This window comes from Danio rerio, chromosome 13 (genome assembly GCF_052040795.2).
Source record: "Danio rerio strain M-AB ecotype USA chromosome 13, GRCz13ab, whole genome shotgun sequence".
Classification (NCBI taxonomy): Eukaryota; Metazoa; Chordata; class Actinopteri; order Cypriniformes; family Danionidae; genus Danio; species Danio rerio.
Genome location: NC_141033.1, coordinates 19,787,496 through 19,810,089, shown reverse-complemented (window position 1 = coordinate 19,810,089; position 22,594 = coordinate 19,787,496). Strand labels below are relative to the sequence as shown.

Sequence of the window (22,594 nt, the reverse complement as noted above, 5' to 3'; positions counted from 1 at the left end):
TCCCTGATTTATAATAGATCTATTTAAAATGTATTCAAATGTATGGACTTCAGTATTGATACTTGTCAAAATTTAGCTACTTTGGACAACGCTGCACTGCTCTTTCTGTTCTGTTTCTGCTTGATGGCGAATACACTGAAACAGTTTTTGTTGATTTTGAACAGGTGCCACCTCAGAGCTCTGCTAAATCTGTTGCCCCAACACTGTTTGGGGATGATGATGATGACGACCTCTTCAGTTCAGCAAAGCCTAAAGCTCCTCCGGTATGGTTTAATCCTCAACTTGTACATTTAATATAATTTGTCTTTGCACAACATATTGAAAACATTAATGCTTAAATATTCACATGCAGAAAGTACCAGAGAAGCCCAGCAAGCCTAAAACAAATGAAATCGACAAGTCCATATCCACCTCAAGCAAGGTATTATCAAAAACAAATCTGCTTCGTTGTGTTTTTTTAATTGTTACTAAAAATTTTTTTTAAATGTATTCAATAGAAGTTTCGAAAATTATATGATTTTAATTGTAAATTTACAATTTATATATATTTTTTATACATGCATTACATTTTGAATGATGTCTAATAATTAATTATGAGTAGTTAAATACTTTTACATGCTATTTTTAATACATTTACTACTCATATATTTGGTGCATATCAATTATGTCCTGAGTAATTGAATACTTTTTAAACATTTAATTGAATTTTGAAACATTTACTGATTACATAATGTATATTACATAAACATATATTTGAATACATGAATACATATACATATATTTTTGAGAACTATGAAAGTGGATATTGGCTACAATGGTTGATATAAATGTAATTGATTTTATTTAATTATGCAGGAGCCCACAAACCCTCTAAAATCTAAAAAAACCTCACGGATCGGAGAACTTCAAGTAATGTTTTTAAAGATGAAATATCTATATTTTTGCACTCCATTTCTCTCATTGTTAAAGCAATGTTTTCTGCATTTCTGTTTTTTTGTCCTGGCATGATCTTTCTCAAATGTCAAAGAAAAGCACCAGCTTTGCTTTTCATTGAGCTGTTTTGTACAATTCACCAATATCTTTTACTCTTTAAAGTGTACAGTACCTGACAAAAGTATTGTCGTCGATTTCAGTTTTAAGGGCAACAAATAATAACTTGACCTTTAGTTAATCATTTGTAAAAGTGACACAAGGCAGATTTTTCAGATGAATCATCTGTTGAACTGCCTCCCAATCATCACAAATACTGCAAAAGACCTGTTGGAATGGACTCCTGGATGCACCCAAGATTCTCACAGAAATTTCTCACAGAAATCTTTTTTTTTTGTGAAAGAAAAATCAAGATTTGAGGTTACATTCAGTATGGGGGCGTGCGAGAGATCTGCTGAGTGAATGGCAATATCAACAGCCTGAGGTATCAAGACATTTGTGCTGCCCATTACATTACAAATCACAGGAGAAGGCAAATTCTTTAGTAGGATAGCTCTCATTCAGTCTCCACATTAAAGTTGCTGAAAGCAATGAAGGTCAAGGTGCTCCAAGATTGGCCAGCCCGTTCACCAGATTATTAGATTAAACATTATTGAGCGTGTCTGGGGTAAGATAATAAAGGAGGTATTGAAGATGAATCCAAAGAATCTTGATGAACTCTGGGAGTCCTGGAGGAACGCTTTCTTTGCAATTCCAGATGACTTTATTAATGAGTTATTTGAGGCATTGCAGAGATGTATGGATGCAGTTCTCCAAGTTAATGGGAGTCATATACAATATTAATCGTTTTCCCACTATACCATGACTTTATATTCTTTACTGTACATTATTTCTGTCAAAATAAGGCATGATCATATTTTATTTTGGTAAAATAAGTGTAATCTAGAGGCCTTTGCCTTTCATATAAACACTTCTTATACTAAATAATCAACTAGAAGTCAAGTTATTATTTGCTTTTGCTAAAACTTGGATAGACGACAAGACTTTTGTCAGGTAGTGTAGTACATCCTTGCCTTTTAACATTTTCATTTTTTTTACTGGCATACTGGCTTGATTGTAACTTTGCCATAATGTTGCTTCTCTCTATGGCGTTGTTGTAAATCATTATTGCATCATCTGCACTGACAGGAAGACTTTACATCTGGCCAAAGCCTGTGTGTAGTGGTTGCAAAGCAGCAGTGTATCAATATTTACCATGCAATCAGCAGTGATAACATCATCCTTCTAATTATACTTCCGTCGTAGTGAAACATTTGATATCAGTAATATTATTTTTAATGATTTTAAAAGAAGCCTCATTTGCTCACTGCATTTATTTGCTCAAAACAAACAAAACAAACTTATTTTGGATTCGATTTATCACGATTACTTTTTGCCCATCGCTGTTCATTTTAATAAATAATAAAAACAAATAACAATTTAAACCACATCCAATAAGAAAACGGTTCTTTCATATTGTAATAACATTTCACTTTTGACAGTTTTACTGTATTTTGATGCATTTCAAAAATTATATTTGATTCAAATCTTTTATGAGCAGAAAAAGTTGATTGTAAACTCCACATATTTGTCAGTTGTTTTGTGGTTGTTTGATCAGTTTTGCTTTATTCAGTTTGTAATTATTATATCAATTGAATTGTATTTTTTTTTACATTACTCAGTTAGCAGATGCTTTCATTCAGAGCGACTTATGAGTGAGGATAGTAGAAGAAGGACTCCAAATACTCAGAAAAGCAACCATATGTAAATGCAGAAGTCTCCGTTAGTTTAGCATTGTGAGTGAGTGAGTGAGTGAGTGAGTGAGTGAGTGTGTGTGTTTGTGTGTGTGTGTTTGTTTGTTTTAAATAAACAATCAGGACAAACAGATGGTTAAAGTATAACGAAAACGTGCTATTGTTTTTTTCTTTTATCAGTTTAAGCCTTTAACCCACCTTGATTCATCTGCACACACACAAGCTATAATAATACATACTGTAAACTATTACGCTGCCTCCTTGCAAGCTGTGTGCTTCAGGAAATGCTAATTCTCTTGCACTTCTAAAATAGATCAGTTCCTCTCTGATCTTTTGCATGTGAGCAAAGAGCACGGCGTGTTGATTTAAAGTTTTGACACAGATTTATAGAGCGGTCTGTTTCTTTCAGGCGGTCTTAGCATTGAACCCTGCGGGCCTCCTGCCAGGTGCTGTGCCACGGGCTCCAGGAGCTGTCAGTGTAATCCCCGGACTGGCACACACTGGCCTTCCTGCAGCTGCCAGGACGATGCCTGATCATCAAGGCTCCAGCGAGGGCGGCGTGAGCTTTGACTCGCCCGCTCTGATCAGCACACTGCTGAATGCTAACAAGGTGGGTTGCTTATGGTTCACGCTTTCAGGTGGTGTCATGACATTTTGCTTGTGTATAGGGCTGCATACTAACTGTCTGAAAATGTTTGTGTTTTATCTGCAATTTCTATGCAGAACAAATGACTATTGTACATTTTATTGAGATTTATAGTACACGCACATTAAGCCGTTTTGGTCATTTAGTCAAATTTAGTATGATCTATATTTAATTAGCATCGGTTAGAATAAGTATATTATTTGAATGTTACACACATATATGTTATGCTTCAGGGCAGTGATATATTATTACACCTATATTGTATTTAAAATAATAAAGTAGACACTTTACTTGCATTTAATTTGCTTTATATCTGTATAAAATCACTTTTGTGAGTCTGATTTTGTATGTTTAACAAAATGGGATGCCTCCTCTTTAACTCATAAAGAGAAATAGCTACAGTACTGTGCAAAAGTCTTAGGCCCCCAGTTTCATTTTTGTTTTGATTATAATAACATTATACTGTATATTACTTCTCATTCTCTTTATAAATACAACCAGAAAATACAGGTTAGTTCTAGATCTAAGAAGGATGAAAGAAAAGTTGAAGAAAGATGGAAGAATGACTTGAAAATACGGGAGTTCCTGTTTTGGTTTGATCTGCCTTTCTGCTAGGGCTTTTGTCAATACTGCCTAATTGAATGGGTATGCGAATGCTGAAAGTTCAGACAGGTTTTAATTTGTCATGTAATTCCTACTAGAAAACAACTAGTTTGTAAGTTTTATTTATCAGCATGATAAACACACTGCTAATGTAATGAAACCATATTTAGAGAGAAAAACAGCAGATGAAACAAATACAGTCATGAAGTGGCCTCCAGTCATAAAGTCCAGACCTGACTATTATACATAGTTTGTATTGGCAATATTATAGTCAATATGATAAATACACAGACACATGCACTAGCACACACAATTGAAGACAGAATTAGAAGCCCCCCTTTTATTAATTAATTTTTTTATATATTCACCAAATGGTGTTTAACAGATCAAGGAATTTTTTACAGTATGTCTGATAATATTTATTCTTCTGGAAAAAGTCTTATTTGTTTTATTTTGGCTAGAATAAAAGCAGTTTTAAATAATAAAAAAAAACATTTTAAGGTCAAAATTATTAGCCATTTTAAACTATTTTTGATAGTCTACAGAAAAAAAACATTATTATGCAACCTGCCTAATTAACCTAGTTAAGCCTTTAAATGTCACTGTAAACTGTAAGTGTCTTGAAAAATATCAAGTAAAATATTATGTACTGTCATCATGGCAAATATAAAATAAATCAGTTATTAGAAATGAGGTATTAAAACTATTATGTTTAGAAATGTGTTAAAAACTATATTCTCTCGGTTAAACAAAAATTGGGGGAAAAAAATAAACGGGCTAATAATTCAGGGGGGCTAATAATTCTGACGTCAACTGTGTGTGTGTGTGTGTGTGTGTGTGTGTGTATGCATGTATGTATATATATATATATATATATATATATATATATATATATATATATATATATATATATATATATATATATATATATATACTGTAAACGCTGAGTAATAAAATGTATTCATTTTTTTTATTTATTATTACCTAATAAACTAATATTTATCCCAGTTGTTTAATCAATAGGGTTTTCAAGCTTTTAATTTGATGGGCTGCCACAAATAAAAATGTGTGCTGTCTGTTTCTGAGTGACATGGCAGTGTTGTCACTTACAGTACACAAATGCAACTCATGATATCAGGTGTGAAAATGCTATGCTTCACTATATAAAGACATGAGCCACTAAACACGCTACATTTAAATAGTCAGCAGCAGTCACTGCTCTGTTTTTAACTTGCATGACTAAACCGTGTTTTGCCATCAACTTCTGCTAAAATAAACCCAGTTTTCTTTTATTGCTTAACAAGCACATGCTGAAAATCAAGAACACCATTCAATCTGCAGCAACTATTGCCTCTCTGTTGTGTGTGTTGGTTTCTGTCATTCACTTTTGTTGCATTAATAGGGATTTCACCGCAGTAGAGGCAGCACAACCATGAGGAAAGTTACTTTAAGCAGTACTAAACTGCAGTGAAAATGCAAACTGTACCGTACAACACAATGAAAAGTTGCTAAAGTGGCAGTACAAATACGTATGTAGTCATGTAAAAAAATAGTACACCATATGAAAGCCTGGGTATTTTAAACGTTTTTTTTTATATACAGTTAGTTAATCTTAATTTAGACAATACTGAAAGATTAAGGTAACACCACTAAACAATTAAAACTGAAAAAAAAAAAAAAAGATTTAATTTGACAGAAATGCATATTCTAACTGGGGAAAAAGTTAGGACACCACATTTATTCACACTTAAAATGGCTTAAATCACAGACAGGTGTACCACAACAGGTACACATTATTAGTAAATCATAGCATTTTGAATATGGCTTGCCCTTTCTGAAATTTATTTTGGTGTGCTGCTGACTGAAGTGAGAGTGAGCACCATGGTGAGAGCTAAAGAGCTGTCTGAGGCCTTCAGAAAAACAAATTGTAGCAGCCTACAAGTCTGGTAAAGGATTTAAAAAGATCTCAAAAGATTTTGAAATGAGCCATTCCACTCTCCGTAAAATAATCTACAGGGGGAAGGCTTTCAGAACAACTGCCAACATGCCCAGGTCTGGTCATCCCAGTAAGTTTACACCAAGAGCAGACCGCAAGATGCTAAAAGAGGTCTCCAAAAACCCTAAAATGTCTTCAAAGGACCTAAAGCAGGCTCTGGCTACTGTTGATGTGAAAATGCTTTCCATCTTCAAAATATCCTCATTGGTGTTCAACACAAGAACGTCAACAAGTGTTTGGAACAAATGCTGACACTAACATGTTTTTGGGTAAACTATCCAATTAATTTATATTCTATTTGACAACCCATACTGCGAAAATGGTTTAATTTTAATATGGCTGCATGAAATCTGCTTTGTAAGTAGAGTATATGTTCAATTTTTTTCTTTTCTATCTCAGGGTCGAGCTAAAGGCGCAGGTAAACGGCGGCCACAGACGAGGGCAGCGAGGCATCTTGCAGCACAGCAGTCTGATGAAGCTTCTGGCGAGAACGTCTCTGTTCAAAAAAATGAACCAGCAATGGCTGCTTCCCTCCCTCCCTTCAACCCTGTTTCAGTGCGACCCTCAGCGCTCACTATCCCCGTCAGCGCCCCGGCTCCCGCCAAAAGCCCAGATGAAGCAGTCCGGCCGAAGAGATTTTTGGAGCCTACAGACGATCTGTTTGATTCGGATGATCTCTTCGCCACAAAGCCTGTTTCCTCCTCCAAACACAAAATCCAAACCACTGAGGAAGGCCAGAAGAAGGTCTCCAACACAGAGGATGTCACACCATCAAAGAAAGACCAAGCCCCGTCTATTTTCGACAGCCACGATGAAGATCTTTTCGCCACAGTGAAACCGAAATCTGTCCAGAAAGCCAAACACATGCCGTTTCTAGATGAAGGTGGCGAAGATAGCGACGAAGATATTTTCGGAGCAGGAAAAAGTAAAAGCCTAGAGAGTAAAAACTCCAAAAAAGAGGCCAGCGCTGTAAAATCTGACATTTTTCAGGTAAGAATAGCTTAATAAATATTGTTTTTTGGTATTTTTATATTGTAAGTGGTATTAATTTTGTCAATCAAGGTCATAAGCAGCAGTTTGACTCTGATATTTTATTATGTTGATCGTAAAATCTTAACGTTTACAGGATGAAGTGAAAGAGCCTCCCAAGGCCCAGAAGAATCCCAAGGAAGCGTCTTTGGATGCAAGTTTGTTTGATGACGATGTTGATATTTTCGCTGACTTGACTGGCACCTCAAAGCCAAAGGAGAAGAAAGCAAAGAAGAAAGTGGAGACTAAATCTATATTCGACGATGACATGGGTTAGTTATCTCTGCAAAACACTCCTTGCTCTGATTCTTATCATTGGCCTCATATATAAGATGTTTCAAGAATCCTGAAAATGTATGCACATTAAGAATGTATAAAAAATGTAGTATAATTAGCCATGGGTGTTCGGGTGGTTTGGAAGACCCACCCCTAACTGACAAAGGTCCAGAATTTGTCCCATACATGAGCTCATTTGTCCTATTTTGACTGCTATGCCATCATAAATGGTGAAAATAACCCATCGCAAAAAGGCTTTAAGACCAAGCGGAATCCTCTTTAGGCTGTCACTTCAGCAGGAATGAGTTTTGGCCAATGCTAACAAATATTTTCATTTTATAATCTGACTTAAGTGAAGTTATCTTTCGCTACTGTATTGTGTTTAAATAGAAATAACATTTTAAAAGTGATTTATTCTAAATCATGGACCTTATTCTTGAAAAAAATGACCAAAAAAAAGGTTTGCCGCACCAAAAGTGGTCCATATTAAAATTAATTTGAATACTATTTTGGCTATTGTTGTTATCCATGAATTTTGAAATTAACTTTTTTCTTTTACAAGAAAAGCTAGAAAAATCATGAAGCTCTATATTATTATTATTATTATTATTATTATTATTATTATTATTATTGTTATTGTTATTATGTTTTAAATATTTTTTTTAATCGAATGGCCAAATTGTGACAGAGGAAAGTTGAATGTGCTGGACAGTTTTTTATTTGACTAATAAATGTCAATAGGCTACAGTTTTTAATGTAAAACTTTATTTAAAAATTATTAGGAAATATTTATGGTACATGAAAAAGTGTGCTTATCATGACCATCCGACAAGCTAACCAGCTACAAATAGTGCTTAAAATGTCACTGAAATGCAGTATTTAAGTCTCATAGTTAAATATAAAATGAGGTGAATAACTGCAAAAAGGTCCAGTTTTTAAGAAAAATGAACCACCCCTTTCACCAGGCTGGCCACGGGCCTGTATACGATAACTGTGGATTTAATGATATGCGGCCAGATATTGAGTATAAAAAAGTTCAAAAACATTCACTGCACAATGAAGCCCCAGAAAATGTAGTTCTGTTAAAGGTTTTGAAAGCAGAAAAATAACCCTGCATGGGTTTTGGCTTTGTATATTTCACTTTATACTAACAGTTTACCAAAGGTAATATTGAGGGAGATGTATTTTTGACATGTATTATTTATTTTTTTGTTAAACAAAAAAGCAGGAGGATATTTGTGTATCTCAAAGCAGAAATTTTTCATTGTGTTTAAATTATATATTTATAAAGACAGGCACATGCTTTCGTTTATAACTGAATCAGTTTTTTGTAGGAATAATTTGAATGAACAATTCAACAAATCACTTATTAGGTTAGGAATTTGCTGCCACATCTATTTTTATTTATTTTATTTTTTTTTTTTACATTTTCATGTTTATTTATCCATAATAGGTCTAAACCAGCCAAGTTACCAGCACTTTTCAAAATATTTTTTAGTTATTGTTATTGGAAAACAACCAAATGCATTTTTTGTTCACTATCACATCTCTTGTATGCCAATAAACTCCTCCCCAAAATAACCTTACATAGATACTTCCATCACATTATTTAACTAAGCATACCCTTATGTGTTGTGTATATCATTTCATCCATTCATTCATTTTCTTGTCGGCTTAGTCTCTTTATGAATCCGGGGTCTCCACAGCGGAATAAACCGCCAACTTATCCAGCACGCAAACCATCTCTGGGAAACAGCCACACACTCATTCATACACACACTCATACACTATGGACAATTTAGCCTACCCAATTTACCTGTACCGCATGTCTTTGGACTGTGGGGGAAACCGGAGCACCCGGAGGAAACCCACGCGAACGCAGGGACAACATGCAAACTCCACACAGAAAAGCCAACTGAGCTGAGCCAGGGTTCGAACCAGCGACCTTCTATATCATTTAATTAGTTTGCATATTCCCTTCCATATAATGCCTCTGAGTGCAATAGCACAAAACAAAAACAAAATTAGGACTGCCATCATGTCAATTATTAATATAAAATTAATGTGTTAAAGATGAAAGGGATTTTTTCTGAGCAGAAATAATGATTGTCATGAATTTTTAACATAATTTATAGAATACCCCCTCTAAAAAAATTTAATATTATCAGGTAGAGAAAGTTCATGTATTGACATAAATACATTTAAAGGGTTGGTTCACCCCAAAAGGAAAATGTACTCACCCTGTGCAATGGCATTACATAGTGCCTGAAAATAGTCCCCTACCAGGTAAACAGTTCTGCAAAATGTCATTGCGCCTGCTGCAGCAATGCTTTGAAATTTCCTTGATTATTACCCCAGAATGAGACTATAGTTTCTAAACATATCGATGTAGAAAATAGCAACATTTTTTTATCTATTGGGCTAAAATAAGTATATAAAGTATTTTTTTAATGAGCCTGTTTTCCAAAAGAGTGTTCCTTTTAAAGATTTTTATGAGCTTTATTTTTGGGTATTATCCTTAACTTCCACCAATAAAGACGCTCTCTAAAATTCTAACTGGCATCTGCTTTCCTTCTCTCACCTTCACAGATGATATCTTCTCGACTGGGACTACTAAACCAACAGTAAAACCGTCCTCCAAGTCCAAGAAGAGCCAGCCCATCCAGGAGCCTGCCTCAACCGCAGAAACAGCCCACAATATTTTTGATGATCCCCTGAATGCATTTGGGGGGAACTGAGTTTCTTTCATATCAGCTATGTGTTTAACTCTGTAGCGCTGTTTGTGGCCTAAAAGAAGGTAGACAAAATCTAACACCGTTTGTGAATCATTTAAACTCTAATCTGTGAAGTCATCTGATTGTTAAATGATGTAGCGTCATCAAATGGCATTGACATCTGCAACGGTTCATGTGTCTTTTATTAGCACTTTAAAGGTAAGCATTGTGTGGTCGTGTGTAAAACAAGACATTCCTTTGACATTGTCAACTGTAAGGTTTCATTTTCCAGTGTGGTGCCATAATTCTATGCCTGTGCGCCAACATAAGTGCTTTTGTTGTTTTTGTAACTCGAACTGAAGTTTTCTTGTGTTGCATGTTGAAAAGATTTTTGGAAACTAAAGAAAATATATTTTATGAAACGAACAGTATGTGAGTGCTGGAATTCAAACCTTTGTTTAGACTAATGGCAAACAAGCATTCAAATAAAAACATCCATATACACTAAGGACAACACAAGTCACTGAAGTAAAAAGTAAATGGTACATTTTGTATGAGGACGGATAAATAGAGAGAAATACATTTAATAGAACTCCACAATTTAAAAATATATAGTTGAAGTCAGAATTATTAGCCCAATCTTTATTTTTTTCCCCAATTTCTGTTTAACAGAGAAGATTTTTCCAACACATTTTCTAATCATAATAGTTTTACTAACTCATTTCTAATAACTGATTTATTTTATCTTGCCATGATAAATGATAAAAAAAATTTGACTAGATATATAAAATTATATATAAAAAATTAAAAACTGCTTTTATTCTAGCCGAAATAAAAGAAATAAAACTTTCTCCAGAAGAAAAAATATTTTCAAACATTCTGTGAAAATTTCCCTGCTCTGTTAAACATCATTTGGAAAATATAAAAAAAAGAAAAAAAATTCAAAAGGGGGCTAATAATTCTGACTTCACTTGTAGATATAATAAACAAACAAATAAAAAGAACAGATCAATATCCATCTATGTTTTTTTTTTATAACTTGAGCTTATTTTTAATGACACAACTTTGCTTGTAACATGTTAAAATGATTTCGGAAACTAAGAAAATCCATTTTATGAAACCCTGCATATATGAGCGCGAGTGCTGGAATTCGAACAAAATTTGCAGAACTCTAAAACATTGCTTTCTCTGATTTCAGAGATTTACTTTTTAATGTTTTTTTTTTGTATGTTGAGTAAAGAAGTTTGCCCTGCGTACTGGCAGTTTCAAAAACCGTTTTTGGTGCGTTAATCTCGTCAATACTACTGTTCAGTTTTTATTTTACATTCTTCGGGTGATATGAAACATAAACGTTTCAGCACAATGCCTTCCTCAGTGTGTGAAGCAATCCTCTCACTAGACTCTTTTGTCCCACAATAAATCACATTGCGTCATCAGTTAGACGGCCACTCAATGATTTCACTTCTCATTTTCATTTCAATATAACATTATTAACCACACAAGAAATATTTACCTTCACCTTCAAAAACATTTTTTCACAGGAAAATAGCAGATCAATTAGCATCATTCACTTGTCTATTTCATGATTATCATCATTATCATGTGTACATCAATACAGTGAAATTCAACAGTCCAAAACATTAAATAATACATTTTCATCTCATTATTTGTATCATTACATCTTCAAAATGATTCACAATATTCTACAGTAGCTGTACAACAAACCGTTACAGAAACACAGGAAGGTCCAATTCCTCATTTATTCCACTCGGTGTAAGTGACTTTAATTTATAAATCCAAAACGCTTCTCTTTGTAATAATCTTTTATTCAGATTAATGTTTTTTTTCCTATTTAATTAATTAAATTATTTGTTTATTTTTATTAATCATAAGTTCAAGTACAAACCATTACGGCATATTCAACAGTCCAATACAAACTGTTAGTATTGATAAAAAAGCACATGACTAAAGACATAAACAGACAAACAAACTAAAAAACTAACTAAATAAAGGGGGGCGTGAGGGTCTTAGTCAAGTAGTAGAAATAAGTTCAAAGCATGTGAAAGCCTCCGGGCATTTTTATTCCTCATGGAATGAAGAGACTTTTTGAACATCTTGCTAGCTAGCTCACATGGTCGCCTACTGATGCTAAGCAGGGAATGTGCCTGTTCAGAACCTGATTGGGAGACCACATAGGAAAGCTTGGTTGCTGTCGGAAGTGGTGTTAGTGAGGCCAGCAGGGGGCGCTCAACCTGTGGTCTGTTTGGGTCCTAACACCCTAGTATGGTAAAGGGGACTCTATATTGCTTAAACTTGGATTATACTTCTGAGTCGAGTGATTGGCGTGACCCACGGGCACGCGTTGTTGTGCATTTATACTTATGCGTGCTGTTTGTGTTGCTTTGCAATAACACTTTGAAATGTTAGCTGGCAGTAGGTTTTTATGTTCCTCTGTGTCGAGTTTCTTCGCTGGTGTTTAGTTTTTTTCTGAACGCTACCTCAATGTTGAAATAACTCGAAGTAGCTCATTTTGAGGCTGGAACCGGCGGATGTGCAACAACTTTAATCATAAGGTAAAACACAAAACAAACGTTTCTATCTGGAGCTCCTTCACAAGGCTCCACACTTGTAAACACTTGCTCCAATGGGTTTGTGCGGCTCTCGGTCCCACCCACACTTGTCAGTGCTACCAAGCCGACCAATCACAGAGCTTGCGATACGCATCATTGCGACGTGTAGTTCTGTTTTTTTTTTAGAGGTGCGTGTCAGTGTCGGTCATGGCAAGGGCTATGTGGTCTCTGTGGTCGTTAAAAATCCCAGGATGTCCTTCGAAAAAGAGTAGGGGTTTAACCCCAGAATCCTGGCCAAATTTTCCCACTGGCCTCTGTCCATCATGGCATCCCCATATCATAATTGGCTTCATCACGCGTCTCTTCTCCACCAATCAGCTGGCGTGTGATGTGCAGTCTGGTGCAATATGGCTGCCATTGCGTCATCCAGGTGAATGCTGCACACTGGTGCCAAAGAGCTTAAAATCACTGATTCATCTCTTCTTTATATCTATATATCTATTCTTCAATCATCTGATGATTCTCTACTCTTTGCTGGTGGTGTATAAGGAGATTCCGCCAAACATTGTGTCAAGTGCTTTGAGTGTCCAGAAAAGCGCTATATGAATGTAAGGAATTATTATTATTCATTCATCCATTTCCTTTCTGGCTTAGTCCCTTTATTAATCTAAGGGTTCCATGCCATTCCAGCCGCAACCCATCTCTGGAAACATCCATACACACTCATTCACACTCATACACTATAGACAATTCACCTGAACCGCATGTCTTTGGACTGTGATGGAAACTGGAGCGAACGCAGGGAGAACATGCAAACTCCACACAGAAACACCAACTGACCCAGCCGAGGCTCGAACCAGCAAACTTCTTGCTGTGAGGCGACAGCACTACCTACTGCGCCACTGCGTCGCCTATTATTATTATTATTATTATTATTATTATTATTATCAGATAATTTCTCCATCTATTAAAGTGGGATTTTACCTTTACAAATTTGCATCTATGAATAAAATGTTTAGCTAAAATAATTATGCTATTTACCAAAAGGAAAAGTCTTTGTCCTTCAAAAATATACCAACTTTGATTGAGACCACAGTTAAAGAGTGTATCTGTTTAGAATGCAGCCAATTCTGAAATTACACCCAAAAATCTTTTATAACTTCACAGTAAAAGAAATTTTTTTAACTTTATTACAAAAACTGCATAAATTGTTCCCCAGTTCATTTTTTCCATTTAAACTTAATTAATATGTAAATTTATTAGATAGGTAGATGTAATTTAAAATTTTTAAATGCTAACTTGTTACTACTTTGGCTTTAGGAAGAACCGGATACGTTAAGTATCGTTTTCTTATTTTTCTTGCCTCTTTGCTGAACTCTTGTAAAACATATTTTCTCCATTATTGACATGGGATTTATTGTTTTGACAATACATTTCTAACAAACTTATATTTAGTTCAATGTTAAACACTGTAAATGGAATAGTCACAATTTGTTGTTTGACGCTGCCAGGGTGACCGGGGTAACATCCGGGAGATGGAAAAAGGAGTCGCGAGTTTGGCCCCGCCTACCTGGCGCTTCCATTGGACGAGCGAAACTCATTTTGCACAACGGCTATTATCATTTGCTCTCCTCCCTGTCAATCAAGAACATCACAATAGGCTGCCTCCTCTTCAGATTCTTGCATTCCCTCTTAATGGAGCCGCATAACATCGGAACAAAAGCAATTGTTTGTGGCTCGCCAAAATTAGGAAGCGTCTTTCCGTGAAGAAACGGAAAAGACATCCGCAAGCGTCTACAGCATCCGCGGGTAATTCGTCGGGCTGCCCGTGCCGCTTTGCTAAACTAGCTAGCAACTAAAACAGAATTAAAGCACCTTTTATTGTGAGTTCCTGTCAGATACCAGTTCTTGGGCTGCGGAGGCTCAGTCTCGTTTACCTTTAGAGATATCTCTCTGGCTTTCGGAGTTTAGTATTCATATTTTTACCTGGGACATCAGCCAGTTCGTGATCCATTTGTCCCTCCCTGCAGATCTGTCCTGATGCTGTCAAGGTAAGATGACAAATAGGTGCACGGAAAGCCTGTTTTGAAAGTGGCTGGAAGAGGATACTTTGTTTATTAGTCGATTTTGGCGAGAAAAAAAAGATAGAAACACGTCTGTCGTGGGTTTAAAAACACTTTTGGGGTGTTTAGACTAATTGTAAGTAAACATTCTGATAACAACATCGGTTCACGTTTAAGACAGCACAACTAACCTAAGTGAAAATCGTACAGTATATTTTTGTGTCTATCTATCTAGATAGACATCTATAGATAGATAGATAGATAGATAGATAGATAGATAGATAGATAGATAGATAGATAGATAGAATATCTATAGATAGATAGATAGATAGATAGAAAATCCTAAAATGTGATTGTTAAATGTACAGTTTATTCTTATCTGTTATTATTTTTCTTGATATATATGAGTAATATATTCAATAAAAATATGATGTATTGAATAATATATACTACATTGAATAATATGATATATAAATAATATGATATATTATTTTTATTTTTATTTAATTATTATATGTATATATCTGTTTATTATTATTATTATTATTATTATTATTATTATTATTATTATTATTATTACCACTACTAATATTTACTGTGATATCTTTTTTATTTTTATTTTACATGTGTTCTTTTATCTTTTATGTAAACTTTATAAATGCTTAGGCAATAGAATTTTCATGCCAATAAAGCAATTATTGAATTGAATAGATAAAAAAACAAAACAAAAATAGAATAAAAATAATAAAATAAAAAGTTAACTGTTTATGTATTAAGGTTTGGTTATTTTAAAACAATATTAAACAAAATATTAAAACAAAAAACAAAATTGTAAAAATATTAAACAAAACATTAAATATGATAGAGTAAAATGTTATCCTTTTATGTATTAAGGTTTGATTATTTAAAAAATATATAAAAACAAAAAACTAAATATTAAAAATATTAAACAATATATAAAACATAATAGAATAACCTGTTATCTGTTTATGTATTAGGGTTTAATTATTAAAAAAAAGATTACACAAAATATTGAAACAAAAACAAAATGTTAAAAATATTAAACAATATATAAAAATAATAGAATAGCATGTTTTCTGTTTATGTATTAAGGTTTGATTATTTAAAAAAACATTAAACAAAATATTAAACAAAATTTTTTTTGAATAAAATGTTATCTGTTTATAAAAGTTTGATTATTTACAAAAATTACACAAAATATTAGAAGAAAAAAACAGAATATTAAAAATAATTTAATAAAATGTTATCTGTTTATGTATTTATCTGTCTATGGGTCAGTGATCTTTAAAGAAAAAAGATTTGTTGTATAAAGAAAAACAATAAATGCTTGTCTAATTTCATGTATTAATAATTGTGAAAATATTCACAATATAGTCAAAATCTGGATGAAAAATGGCAGTCATTCAGCATAATATAGAACAGGGGTCACCAACATGGTGCCCGTGGGCACCAGGTAGCCCGCGAGGATCACATGTGTTGCCCACAGGCCTGTTCTAAAAATAGCTCACCATAGCGCCACTTACCAGTAAGCTTCATCTAATATAGAAGTAATCATTTAAAAATGTAAATATTTGCAGAGATATATAAAAATAAAGTGTTGCACATTGATACAATAAATACAGGGTATTTCCTACCCTGTTAAATCATTGTTGATAACTTTTGTGAGAATCATTAACATGATCAGTGTCTTCACACGGATGAATATCATTAATTATTACCAAAAACATAAAATATAATTAAAAGTAAATTGAGTAAATTTGTTATTTGAGAAGTGTTTATCAAACTGGTAGCCCTCCAAATTAATTGGTACCCAAGAAGTAGCTCTCAGTTTCATAAAGGTTGGTGATCCCTGATATAGATTTTAGTTATTAAGTATATCAAATAAAACAACACTTAAACTAAAATCTCCCGGTGAAAGATTGATGTGACTTTTCAATTTCATAAGGGACCTTTTACAGCATCAATAAAGTAAATTTTATTTAGTTTAACATCAAAAGAAGTAAATGGCACTATTCCGCCTAGCCTGCTTTGAGGTGAAGTTGCTTTTGTATTTACATCACATCGGTTCATTTTTGAACAATGACAACCTGTGACGCACTCCCTATGTTTACCATGCTACTCTGAATATTCAGTCAGAAAAAGCATGTAAGTAATAAGTGTTATGTCTGCACGCCGCCAGCATGAGAGAGGGATCTGGTGGCATCTTCAAGATACGCGCCCTCGTTTTTCAGGAGGCATATCTTTGGACTGCAGGGGAGGGTCTGTGTTTCAGAGATTTATGCTAACCGGTTGGCATTGTGGCCGATCTAGGGTGTCTGTGGGGTCTTAAAAAGTATTAAAAGTTGATAAATCAATTATGAGAAAATTAAGATCCTTAAAAGCTATTAAAAGACTTAATCAAATTTTGTTCAAGCATTGTTCAAAGCATAAATATATTTATTTTTCTTCCAATATTTACAATAGCGTGCTCCATCCATGTGATTGGTTCGGGCCAGAGCGTGTCTAGCCAAGCTCCTCCATTCGGGTGATGCCACGTAATTTGCAACAAAGGCCCTAGGATAGGGCTTGTTGTTTGTGATTACTGTGATTAAATGTTGAACATATAATATGCAAAATACATAATGTTAAGTCATATGCACCTGATGCTTTCTTCCAAACACTCAATTTTTCTAGAAAATAATAGTGAAGGCGATCCACATGTAGTGAAACTGTAGAGCGAAACAGACAGCAAAATGGGAAAATGTAAGTTTGCGTACCCCTGTTTGGAAAAAGACAAGTTTAAACAGTGGCTGAAGTCTGTCACTGAAAACAACCACGTAATTTATTCTTTTAATCTTTGTTTCTTCTGAGCTTATCTGAGTTCTGTTGCATGGTTGTGCCCCATTCATTTTTTTAAGTACCACTGTTCATTAAAAGCTGATTATTAAGTGAAAAGTTTGATACTGATTAGAACTTGAAGTGGCGATTTAAATATTCTGAGAAGGTCTTTAAAAATTCTTAAAAAGGTCATTTAAATTATTTTTAGGATTCCTGCATAGACCCTGATATTGCCTACTGCACCTTTAAAGCATAGGGACAATGAGAGAGGGTTGCTTGGTGATTTCCAAAAATCTAATAAATTTGAATAAACTTTTATAATTACTGCTGTTAATCCATATTCTACAGAAGATTCAATTCAATTCAATTCAGCTTTATTTGTATAGCGCTTTTACAATGTAGATTGTGTCAAAGCAGCTTCACATAAATGGTCATAGTAACTGGAACAGTGTAGTTCAGTTTTTAGTGTTCAGTTCAGTTCAGTTTAGCTCAGTTCAGTGTGATTTAATCATTACTGAGAGTTCAAACACTGAAGAGCAAATTTATCGATGCGTAGCTCTACCAATCCTGAACCATGCGAGTCAGTGGCGACAGCGGAGAGGGAAAAAAAAACTTCACCTGATGGGAGTGAAGAAAAAAAACCTTGAGAGAATCAGACTCAGTTCGGCACGACCATTTTAATTTCTCCGCTGGCCAAAAGTCTTTTGCATACAAATAGTTACATCAAAAATACAATATCCAAACAAAAAAGCCATCAGCCTTTCATTTTTTTTTTGTTTTTTACATTGGGTTTCAACCCCTAGGGTTTTTACATTTAGATAAACGACAGAACAATAGTGTCAGTTGCACCAGATTGATTTTACAGCACTAGCTAAACTTTCTGACACCTTTACAGCACTCGCATACATTTAAAATAAATACAGGACACTGAACATGGAGGATGATCTTTTAGTGGCAGTCTCCAAAATTAAATAAAAAAAGACTTGTGATGTAACTTAAATATTGTGCCCACCAGTCTTATTAGGTGAGCTTAATAGTAAATAATAGTAATAAAAAAAATGATATGGTTGTTACAAACTTTGTTAGGTTCTTAGACTGTTGCACTTTTTGTGTTGTCAATATGCTTGTGTTTTTATAGGCCTATTGGTTTGTGTGTGTTGTGTGCAACATTTGTATAATTATAACCACTTCCGAAAATAGTGGGGGTCACAAGTCTTTGGCATTGATATTTTTGGGGTCCCAGGCTGAAAAGTTTGCGAACCCCTGCATTAAAGAACCTTTTCCACTTTTACAGAACCTGTTGTGGAATGGAAAGATTCCATTGGTGTTAAAGATTCTTCTAGAATAACATGTATTTTTATTTTTTTTATTATTATTATTATTACTATTATTATTTTTTTATTTTTTTTATTTATTTTTTTATGTTTTAACATATTATTATTTTTTATTATTTATTTATTCTTCATGAATAAGTGCCCAAAAATCAACCTTTATTTTAAAGCGCTTATCACAGATGTATTGTTTTGATGCTTGAAAACTTTTTGTGTTCCTACAAAGAAATCTATCAGACAAATAGATTCTGCTTCCCCACAGGTCAAAGCTCAGTGCATGATGTGTTTCTGCTGTGACGGAGAAGACCTCCACCTTGGGCAGGGTTCATTGTTGTCTCTTCCTGATCCCTGTCCTCCGCAATAATGACTGACAAGAGGAACCCACCGTTTTTCAATGATGACAATGTAGGCGTGCTGCACTACAAGCTGCCCTTCAGCGAGACCATGGAGCTGTTCATTGAGACTCTGACAGGAACATGCTTCCAGCTGCGTGTCTCTCCATTTGAACAGGTCGTCTCCGTCAAGGCCAAGATTCAGAGATTGGAGGGTAAGTGTTTTCTCTTGATTCATCCGACTGCACACAGTAAATGCTCTGGTAAATTATTATGTTTTAGTAGATTGTGTTGACTTTAATACTGACAATTTTTTTTTCTGACTAGTTCATTCTTTTTAAAGAGATATTTTAACAATGTTAAAACAAATACAGTTTTAGAGGTTTTTAGCAAAAATAAATGGTAAAATCTTTTTAGAATTTAACTCTACAGTGAAAAAAAAATACACATAATTTAGCTTTTTTCCCATATTTTGTGATTCATGTTTTAATTTAATTAATTAGTTTATTTATGCTCTTTCTTCCAACAATTTTTACCCTTGATAAGATCAAAAAAGTGTTTTTTAATAACAGTTTGAATAGTTTAGGTGATATATTTTCTGGGTTCGTATTGTATAATATAGTAAAACCTTTTCTTAAACTGCCAGTACATTTTCTTGCTATTTGACTTTTTCTCTATATATTATTTCTTATACATTATTTTATTTAAAACTATTAAGAAGTCACTTTGTTAAACTGTAGAGTTGAATTTTCAACGTCAAAAGTTGACAGAGCAGAGAGCAAGGTCCCATAATCACAACCGTAAATAAACGGAAAACACTTGTGAATCACAAAATAAGAACACGGTTAATAAACAGATATTTTTGTCATTGATACATTTTCTTGCAATGAAAATAGCTGTAGAAGCTGGCTTGGTGTTAAACACAAACAAACAAATGCTCTGATATAACAAGGCATTACTCTTGTTACATTCATTATATTTAATGTGTTTTGTTTTGTCATGTTTGCGAGTTGTTGTATTTTTATTGTTAGCAAAAGGTCAAACTTTGATTGAAGATTACCAAAACAAACATTTATTTTTACAGTACATTTATGGATTAACTTGCATGAATAAATTGTTCACCTAAAAAAAAAACAATGTGCATTAGCAAAAAAAAAAAAAAAAACATTGCAAATTTTGATTTCACATCAATTTTAAGTTTATCATCCCTAAATTTTTGTATCCTATTGTGTTTTAAGTATTGTGTTTTTTTCTCATACTTAGTAAGTATCACCTATATGGAGGATCATGTTTAATTAAGGATTATATGGCAATTTTCAGTCGCTCTGTGACTTTGTTTGTGTTTAAAACTGGATGCATGGAAAATATACACATTGCCTTATGCCAGGGTATCTGCAGGCTCTTAAAAAGTCTCAATGTCTTAAATCACAAAAACTTAAAAGTCTTACATTTACGGAAAAATTGTGTTGTAGGTCTTAAAGTCTTTTTTTAAACAGGTCTTAATTTTCCTTTGTTCATGTATAATCTACCCAACACCCGTCCAATCACCAACAGTCCATTTTAATAAAACTTTTAACTTTTTTTAATTTAAAAATGTAATTTTTAACTCTGTTTACCATAATGGTTTAATTTTTTCCCTTACAATAGCATTTGTTTAAAAGTTATCCATGTATTTACTGCAGACTGTTGTGCATACATTTAATTAAAACATTTAAAACATTTGTTCATTTTTTTTATTGTTGAAAAAGTGTATGTTTACATCTAGCGCTTGCTTGTTTTTACACAATATTTAAAATATTTTGCTAAGAAATATCTAAAATGTAAATGTTTTATTATTAAATTATTAATCTTTTATTAAATGGATTCAATTATAATAAGGTTTTTGATAGAGCAAATAAAAATATTTTCCATCATTTGCCATTCGAAAAACTTAGCGTTTAACTTAAAATTGTCTTAAAAATGTCTTAAAGGTTAAATTTAACATGGTGAAATCTGCAGAAACCCTGTATACATTTATGACATTTAAAATGTTAAACTTTAAGCATTAAACACTTAAAAAAATGTCTTAATATACTAACTTTTTAAAACGGTAAAATTAGCAAATATTTTTGCTACTTAAAATGACATTGTTTTATTGTAATATACTGTATTGCAAAATCCCAAAAGCTGAGTTTTAAGCAGCCACTTTTTCAGAATTGAGTGTCACACAATCTTTCAGAAATCATTATATGAGGATTTAGTGCATTTCACCATTATTGTAGAAAACTATTGAGCTGCTTTTTGAAAAAACTCTTTAATTAACACAAAAATAAAATCACAAGAACGCAAATTTGTGTGAAATGAGTTTAATTTACTGTCAATTTAATCAGAACTTACTATTAAAAATCATGTTTGGTGAGTTTATCTTTTCTTAAAGCAAGTTGTATAATAAATATATTACAAACATAAGGCTTTATAATTATTATTCTAAACAAGCCATCTGGAACACTAGTTATCCACTTATTAGGTACAAAGATACAGAGTTAAAATGCAAGTCTGTGCAGATTGCATAGTGATTTAATGTAATATAATTTAATTGAAACAATTCAAAAGCAGGCAGTGGGGTTTAGTCACAAAAGTGTAATTTGATGTTTTCAGTCAGATTTACAGAAAGAAATTGAGTCGTTTATTAACAGTTGGTACACTCTTTAATTACATTTGTTTAGCAGATTCATTCATGCGGCTCCAGATAAAGCACATGTTTTTCCAGTTTAACACATGAGCGGTCAAAAAAGTAGATGAGTATAAACTGCATCTCTCCCTCACTATCAAAGCTGCCATTGTTATTGCTCAGTTGCTAAAATTGCTGCTTCCATAAAGCTTCCAAGGGCATGGTTAAAACTGCTTTATCAGGACAGCAAATGTTAGATTTTTGATGGGGGACAAGGCTTAAAGTCTGCTTGAACTGGAAGTTGCTTAGACTTTTATTTCGTATGTTGATGCACTTCCAAGTGTGATATGGAGTATTTTGCACATCATTCTCTCATAGCAAACTAACATTAAGAGGGGTGTGGTTAAGAATATTGTGACTGACGTCAAAAGAGAAGGACCACCACACTAAACACGTAGTTTGTTTAATGTGATTTTTGCTGAAAATTAGGACTGGGTGTTCTTCATTTGTGTATTTGATTGGCACAATGCTCTTAGCTGATAAGTGTAAAATGAAGGAGACAACAAAATCATTAGAAAGCATTAAAAAAGGCAGACTGGATGTTATCGGTCCAGATGTTTATCGCATTCTCTTTAAACATTTCATTCCCAAGAGCAGATGGTTTTCCTTTCTGGATTCCTTTGACAGGGTTTGAATCTTCCCTGCAGTATTTAGCTTGATGAAAGATGAATATTTCCACCCTGTGGATTACAGGTGAAGTCCGGCTTAGTTTTAGTTCTGCCGTGTGCACTCGTACACTTTGCATCTGTGGTCTGAAGCCGCT

At 33.6% G+C, this 22,594-nt stretch overlaps 3 protein-coding genes across 39 annotated transcripts in view; all 3 read left to right on the top strand.

The window, feature by feature from the left end:
* Nucleotides 1-10,413, top strand: part of washc2c (WASH complex subunit 2C) — a 51,315-nt gene extending 40,902 nt beyond the window's left edge. For 21 of the 35 annotated variants that reach the window (XM_087279150.1, XM_087279142.1, XM_087279139.1 and 18 more), the window contains 7 exons: nucleotides 165-263; nucleotides 353-421; nucleotides 856-909; nucleotides 3,133-3,333; nucleotides 6,368-6,958; nucleotides 7,095-7,269; nucleotides 9,863-10,413. In XM_087279150.1, coding sequence (XP_087135276.1) covers nucleotides 165-263; nucleotides 353-421; nucleotides 856-909; nucleotides 3,133-3,333; nucleotides 6,368-6,958; nucleotides 7,095-7,269; nucleotides 9,863-10,011 — 1,338 coding nt within the window. In that variant the 3' untranslated portion in view covers nucleotides 10,012-10,413. The remainder of the gene's footprint in view (nucleotides 1-164; nucleotides 264-352; nucleotides 422-855; nucleotides 910-3,132; nucleotides 3,334-6,367; nucleotides 6,959-7,094; nucleotides 7,270-9,862) is intronic. The other 14 variants (XM_087279156.1, XM_087279153.1, XM_087279146.1 and 11 more) reach the window with 1 other exon arrangement.
* Nucleotides 1-22,594, top strand: part of vdac2 (voltage-dependent anion channel 2) — a 732,443-nt gene that overhangs the window by 362,008 nt on the left and 347,841 nt on the right. The window lies entirely within an intron of this gene.
* The window catches only part of zfand4 (zinc finger, AN1-type domain 4), a 51,066-nt gene continuing 42,674 nt past the window's right edge, over nucleotides 14,203-22,594 (top strand). For 2 of the 3 annotated variants that reach the window (XR_015504892.1, XR_015504893.1), the window contains exons 1-2: nucleotides 14,232-14,608; nucleotides 19,052-19,336. Coding sequence is in view for 1 of the 3 variants with exons in the window: in NM_001202471.1 (NP_001189400.1) it covers nucleotides 19,153-19,336 (184 nt within the window). In the remaining 2 variants the exon portion in view is untranslated. Of the gene's footprint in view, nucleotides 14,609-19,051; nucleotides 19,337-22,594 lie in introns of all 3 variants that reach the window. The other variant, NM_001202471.1, reaches the window with a different exon arrangement.